Here is a 7,065-nt window from a genome sequence, read left to right on the forward strand (position 1 = left end):
TAACCCTAACCCTAACCCTAACCCTAACCCTAAACCCATTTACTTTTATAAATCTGATTATTTATTTAACTTCTCTTTCTACTGGTTTATCTATTTTTATTTCTTAATTAATTCATATTATTATTTACTTTTCAAAATTTACTTATTACTAATTTTATCTACCTGCTATTTTACTTACTACTCTACTAAAAATTTTATAAACTGTTAACTAAAACTATCCTTTTAATATTTATAATACCTAATTTACTTACCTGCTAATTATATATTATTACTAAATCTTAATTATATAAATATAATTTAAATTTTACCTGAACTAATGGATCTTCCTACTAATTTATAATCCTTAATACTACTTAAATACTAACTACTATTCTAGCTTATCTGCCTATATATCTAATATATAATTATGGATGGCCCTACCCTGACCCTACTTAAAATAATATACTACTACTAAACTACTTAATATACTTACTATGATCTCTTACTCTTTCCCTAAACTAAAATATATTCCTTAAATTATATATAAACTTGCTAATAAAACCTGTATAATATTCCTATATCTAATTATACTTTAATAATTAATCCTTAATATCTGTAGTATATATATATCACTACTGATATTATATATCTACTGCGGGCTAACCCTGAATGATTAAATAGTATAATATATATAAAATTACTATAATATATCCTTAATCTCCCTGCAAATCCACCATAATCAATAAAATACTGCCTGGATCTCAACCCCTTGCCCATTGATGGTTCCCTGCCCCAAAAATGCTGCTATTGATGTAATCTGATATATATCCACAATATGGGGCTTAATAGCCTGCTGATTCCCCTTATTAGGGAACACTACACGGCCTTTAATGATCTGGCCATGTAAATGCCGCTCGAATGCGTCGCGTATGGCCTCCCCGTGCGGTCCATATAACATCCTGGCAATGGGTGGAACCAACGCACCACGCCATGTACATGGCTGGCGGGCCTGCCACCCTAAATAAATGGATTGGGGCATGCCACATGTATAATAATACTGGAACGGGATATAATCTACCTGGGACCAGACCTGGATCATCCACTGCTTGGCAGCCTGGCTGTCAGGGTGTCGGCATGAATATAACTCATGGTCGCCATCCCGGCCAGTGGTGGTGCAAATATAATACTGATTCAACCATGTCCGGGCTTCCTGCTCAATGAATTCATGGTTAATTCCGGCCTGCATGGCCCCGGACTGCTGACGGATGGCCGCCGGGGGGTATTGCGGACGGGGTGGAATGGCTGCCAGCACGGGGGCTGCCGCGTGGGGGCTACTTCCACGCCTAAACCCGGACCCGGGGGGCACCTGGGACATGAACGAATCGTCTGTCTGAACGGATACCGCGCGGGTGACTGGACAGGGGGCGGACGGGGATATGGGTGGTGCCAATTGGGTGGGTGATGGGGATGGTGGTACCCTGGATGTTGAGCTGGGGGCTACTGGGGTTGGTGATGTTGGGGTGGGACTAACTGGCTCCTGCGCTCCCCACTCGGGATCGCATGCATCGCACGGTAACTCCCCTAGATCAATATCCTGGCACTGCTGCCAGGAATACCCATTGATGGTCCCGTCCAAGTACTGGTCTAATACATACCGTCAACATGAAACCCCCTGGACCTCCATATACCACTGCACACGCTCGAAATCAGCCTCGGCAACCTGGTCAATCCATGGATCTGGGCTATCCCACCCCTGGGGCTGGATAATGATGGCTTTGCTGGCAACGCCATCACGCCCAGCGCGGCCACTTTCCTGCCCGTAATCTAACAACATTCGCGGCCGGCCAATGTGAATCACACACCAGATATTGGGGATATCAATCCCCATGCCTAATGCGCTGGTGGCACTAATGACCCAGGTCTGGCCGGCCTGGAACCGCTGCATGACCCCGGCTCGATCTAACACCGCGCTGTGGTACGGCTCACACCCGATTTCCCGACTGATGGCCTCCACCTGACTCTTGATATTGGCATATATAATGACCTGGCCGCCACGGGCCTGGCAGATGCGCGCCTGGATGAAACCAATCACCCCGGGGGTGGTCAACCACTGGTGCGGCTCCTGGGGCACCCCATGCGGCAATATCAGCCGGTGCACGCGGTATGCCATGTTCGGACAGCTGGTCTGGCTGCAATATATGCTGACCTCACTGGGCCAGTGCTGGATCTGCTGCAAAAACATGGCTTCGCTGGATGGGGGCAACGTGGCTATCAAATATACCATCTGCGTGTGGGCACTGGCCAATCAGCCTAATCGGGCCATGGCGGGCCGGAAATCCTTCTGCGGGTTCAATATCACATGGCATTTGTTAATAACAATCCGGTCCAGCCGCCGCAGCAACTGCTGCCGGTTCAAAAATGTGTGGAAATCGGGGTTCTCGGTGGATTCGGGCGTGACTAGCATAATCGCAGCTTTATTAGGGGGGTGGCGGCTTTCCCATGATATATAACAGATCCCTAGTGTCTGGCACCACTGCATCAAATCAGCTTGCAACAAAATTAATGAGACGACCATAATAGTACAACCCCCCAGGGCAGTATACACGGGTAACATGAATAACATGCTCTTCCTGCTCCTGGTGGGCATGATGGCCACGACCGGGCTGGCACCATCCTGGATGGCTTTGATGGCTGGCCCCTGCACCCCGCGGAATGTAATCTCCTGCCCGGTCATGCGCTGCAATACCTGCTCCAAATTGGCCGCCTGTAACTATGCCTGCCGCTGGACCTGGTGGTCCACTGCCTGTTCCTCCCACGGGTTCTCCTGCTTGCCTAATACGGGGTGGTCCTCCCGAGTAAATCCTAAAAATCAGTGCCAGTCCGTGCTGGATGCCCGGAATTTTAACCGCCGCGTGGTGGTGCTGCCTTCGAACTTGGTCACCTCCCGGCCGTATATCATCCCGGCCACATGGGGGGTGTGGCCGGCCTGCTCGTCTGTAATATTCCCAATCTTATCAAGATCCTCATCTGCCTCCATGGTGGCCATCTCTTGCTCCCGCTCAACCTGCACGTTGTTCGGGAATGCGCTGGATGGGTGTAAAAAATGATGGCTGATGCCCACTATGATATCCCGATAATAGGTAATATTGAGCGGGTATGATAACCCCATGCCAGTCTGGCTCTCCTACTTCAACACCTCGCGGAACTGCTCACTGGTCCAGTCCTGGCTGCTGCCGACGTCGGGTCCCCATAATCTCAGGTTGTGGTGGTGACTGGGGTGGTGGTGCGGGCATTAGTCAGCGTGGAATACTGCCAGCTGTCGCACAAATAGTAACACCAACCATAAATACCACACAACCAACTCGCCAATCGCCCGGGGTAAATACCGGTGGATGATCTTCACATCATTGCTGGCGTGGAATCCTTTATAGTATGTAGTAACAAATACCACCATGCTATCCTTAATATATATATTTCAGTACTAGTTAGTCTCGGTATTCACGTGCTGGATATTTAATAACTCCGGGGCTTGCACAGGTACCCCACTAGTCAAATGCATGGCCACCGCCAGCTTCTCCTTGAACTAGGCCACCTGCTGGAAATACTTCTAGATCTTGGGGCCGCTAACCTCCCCCTGGGTGGTGAAGGTGCGGGTCATGGCGGGTTCCTGCACGATCTGGTCCAGCAGCCAGCTGTGCCCAGCCACGGGCCACCAGGTCCGCGCATCCTGTAAAAAACTCCAGCCAGGGGTGGCTTTAGTGGGGTTATCAAATAACTGATCCCATGGAATGGCGGGCCATTAATCTAGATTAGGTTAGCATAATAACCCTGCCATGAACTCCCGCGCGGCCCCGACCAAGCCATGCACGAACCCCCAGAACTCGCCCATGGTAAAACTCATCTCCTTATATAACAACCACTCCTGTCCCATCCAGGTCACATGCCCGGGGGCAGTAGTATTGTAATGAATCTTTAGCCTAAAGGTCCACCAATCCAGCAACACCTCCACGGGCCCGTGCTGGCCACGGACCATGAATTGCTAGACCATCCAGTCCACTCCAGCTTGGAATAGCATTCCCTGGGTTCGGGGAATCTAGTAGATGAGGGCCGCGGGCGGGCTGAGCGGGCTGGACAGTGGGCTGGACAGGGGAGACACAACAGGGGTGTTGGGTCCCTCTACATACCCTTTATTAATGATGAACCCTAACTCTTCATCTGCGGCATTTCCTGTCCATGACCCTTGCTCTGCAGCCGCAGCCCACATGCGGATAATCTCCATATACTGTGGATCTAGCCATAATACTTTCTACACAAGCATGAAGCGCGCCACTTTCAATACCCAGGAAATGATAGGCGGGTAACTCTCAGGGCCCTGCCAGGTCACCTCCCCCCGACCTAACATGGTCATGGCGTAGATTAACGGGCTCTTGTACTTGTAGACCTTGATCTTCTAGTTTAGCAACTTAATACAAAACTCCAAGCATGCGGTCTTGATTGCAGTTATAATAAATAGCTGGACCGCGGGGGGCTGATCCTCAACCTCCATGGGATTAGGACTACACCAGGATTCTTGCGTGGCTATCTGCCATAACTACTGCCATGTTTTTTGCTGCCGGGTGATCATAATATACCGCGGCTGCTGCTTCCACAGCCAGTCTGTCTGCGTGCAGATGATAAACAGTAAAATCTGCTGCTATGGCTAGATATAATCTTGGATACTCTTCTCGTCCATATACGCCCGTAATGGCTGGTACAGGGTCTGGTGTGGCATGGTGCGTATGGCGGCCATTCGGATCCCATTCCCGCACTGCTTTACTGTATGCTGGCTGCGCCGGGCCAGTGACTCCATGGCATCCCATACTACGCGCGTGGCACCGCTCACGGGGTCCTCCAGCTTGGGATCGGGAGTGGCCACCACCGCAAGCAGGTCCAGAATATACACATTAGCTAAATACCGGGCCCAGCAGGTCATGCGCAGCCATGGATTGGCATCCTGGAGCTCCCTGGCCTAGACAACCTAGGCAGCTGCCTCCTGCTCATCCGCTGCCGCCCGCGCCTTGATCTCCGCGACCAGCTGCTTGTGGGTAGTGATTGGGACGGGTTGCTCCTTGGGCTAGGGATCATGCGATAGGATATGCACTAAATAGGAGTTTTTCTAGCTGGGGAATACCTACTGCCAGGCAACTAGGCAGAATGATTGCTAAAGCTGGATCTGCTACTTCTCCCGCTCCCGGGCAGGAATCCCTCCATGGAACTGGTGCTGGGTCCAACCATGCACTTCTTTCCAGTAGTTTTGCATGGATTTAATGCTGGTAGTAATATACATACATTGCTCTAGTCCCTTACTATGGCCATGCTGGCATAACAGCCTGTTGGTATAAATAGGGATGATGGGAACTGGCGTGTCTAGTACACGGGGAATATATAAATTGTCCGGCTGCTGGATGATCCCTGCCTAGCTAGCCACTGCCTGAGTAATAGGTTGACTATCCCGTGGCTTGAGGAAATGCTTCTTCTGCAGGTGTGTTGCAACCTCCTTGGGATAAACACCATGCTGGCACTGGCAATATACAATAATTTGTAGCATGGGGATCTTCTTGAATAGCTGGTGTTCTATAATAGAATATAGATGGGTGGCAGCTAGGTATAGATAAAAATATAATATTAGATAGGAAAACTGATGGAAATACTTAGAGGAATTAAAGTTTAACTAGGCTTTTTAGCTAGACAAGCCCCTGATTATTTGATTTACTGGTACAACTAATCTATTACTGCTGTATATAGCTATCTAAGTCTATCCCCTACCAAATCTTCAATAGAACCCCAACCAACTTTAACACACCACTATACATTTACCTGATGCCTACAGGCTCTAAAACTTGGGAATCTATAATTTAAGTGGCCAATCTATATCTGGTAAAAATTTAAGCTATAACATGTAACAGGTTCTACAGGCACCCTACTCCTGAAAATTAAGCCACCCTATGATAAGCCAACCAATCAGCGCTGGTCCTCCGCAAAACCCTAGAGCCACCCTAGTAGCCTTCCTCAACCCTTGTGGGATAGGGTGGATAGTCAAGGCAGAATCTAACTAGATAGGTACTATAGCTTTGCATTGTGATAGTATCCCCCTTCTTAGGGTCGAGCTCTATTGAGACTAGGGAGGAATTGGCCGGGGTTTCTTAGGATAATAGAGGTAGTAATTATTTACTAGTTAGTGAGCATTCTCTAGATATTTAGTAGGCTCTTTAATTAGCTTATTATATCTAATTTACTTAATAGTATATTGCAGCTTAAGTTTACCATAGCCTTAATAAATCTATTAGAAATTAAGGACTTTCTTGACTTCCTATTCTTCTAATCCTTCTACTTTAATAAGTAGTAATAGATTAGGGTATTAACCAGGTAGAGGGTTATTAGTAGTAGGGTAGAGTAGAAATATATTAAATATAGAATAGATTCTCATACTTTTAGGTAGTTTAAGTTTATAAGTATATAAGCTAATAATCCTTTTAATATAGTATAGCCTAAAGTTCTTCTAGTCTAACTTCTTCTATAGGTAGAGTATTTAAATATTATAGGTATCTAGCTAGACTTCTTGCCCTATAGTATAGTAATGTGCGGGTTACCTTTAGTAATTAGCTTGTACTTTGTAACAGGCTTAAGTAGATAAGATCTTAATATAGATAAACTTATAAATCTTATATATAATATTAATAAACTTCTTAGTATCTTTCTTAGTAGGATAGATAGTAAGGTAGCTTAGTTCAAACTCTAATATTAGGTAGAATCTATAGTTAGCCATGAATAGTGATACTCTTGTAGACTTAAAATAGATAGAGTTGGTAGTAAACTTAGTTATTAATAATTATTTAGATTAATTATCTTACAGGTATAATATATATACTTATAAGTATTATTCTAAGATAGTATTAATATATTTAGTTTAGCTATTAGTCTTAGAGTAATAAGTAATAGATAGTAGGTTATAGATTTTTAGGTGGGATATTAGGTATTTTTAGAAGGTAGTAATAAACTAGACTTTATAATCTAATATAATTATTTTAGGAATATTATAGAGCTTCT

General features: G+C 46.0%; 3 protein-coding genes across 3 annotated transcripts; all 3 read right to left on the minus strand.

Moving 5' to 3' along the window:
• Nucleotides 1-718: 718 nt before the first annotated feature.
• Nucleotides 719-2,442, minus strand: P175DRAFT_0547611 (uncharacterized protein; the record flags this gene model as incomplete). The annotated part of the gene is made up of 2 exons (XM_040900413.1): nucleotides 1,678-2,442; nucleotides 719-1,623 (listed from the first exon to the last, which is right to left on the minus strand). Exons 1-2 carry the CDS (start codon nucleotides 2,261-2,263, stop codon nucleotides 719-721), a joined length of 1,491 nt encoding a protein of 496 aa, XP_040751126.1. The 5' UTR covers nucleotides 2,264-2,442.
• On the minus strand, nucleotides 2,285-4,012 carry P175DRAFT_0532676 (uncharacterized protein; the record flags this gene model as incomplete). The annotated part of the gene is made up of 7 exons (XM_040899989.1): nucleotides 2,285-2,512; nucleotides 2,583-2,841; nucleotides 2,913-3,065; nucleotides 3,168-3,251; nucleotides 3,321-3,402; nucleotides 3,608-3,732; nucleotides 3,807-4,012. 7 exons carry the CDS (start codon nucleotides 4,010-4,012, stop codon nucleotides 2,285-2,287), a joined length of 1,137 nt encoding a protein of 378 aa, XP_040751127.1.
• On the minus strand, nucleotides 3,887-5,334 carry P175DRAFT_0557950 (uncharacterized protein; the record flags this gene model as incomplete). The annotated part of the gene is made up of 6 exons (XM_040900810.1): nucleotides 3,887-4,261; nucleotides 4,319-4,429; nucleotides 4,499-4,535; nucleotides 4,611-4,635; nucleotides 4,699-4,987; nucleotides 5,326-5,334. 6 exons carry the CDS (start codon nucleotides 5,332-5,334, stop codon nucleotides 4,073-4,075), a joined length of 660 nt encoding a protein of 219 aa, XP_040751128.1. The 3' UTR covers nucleotides 3,887-4,072.
• Nucleotides 5,335-7,065: the final 1,731 nt, after the last annotated feature.

This window comes from Aspergillus ochraceoroseus, assembly GCF_002846915.1.
Source record: "Aspergillus ochraceoroseus IBT 24754 chromosome Unknown P175scaffold_5, whole genome shotgun sequence".
NCBI lineage: Eukaryota > Fungi > Ascomycota > Eurotiomycetes > Eurotiales > Aspergillaceae > Aspergillus > Aspergillus ochraceoroseus.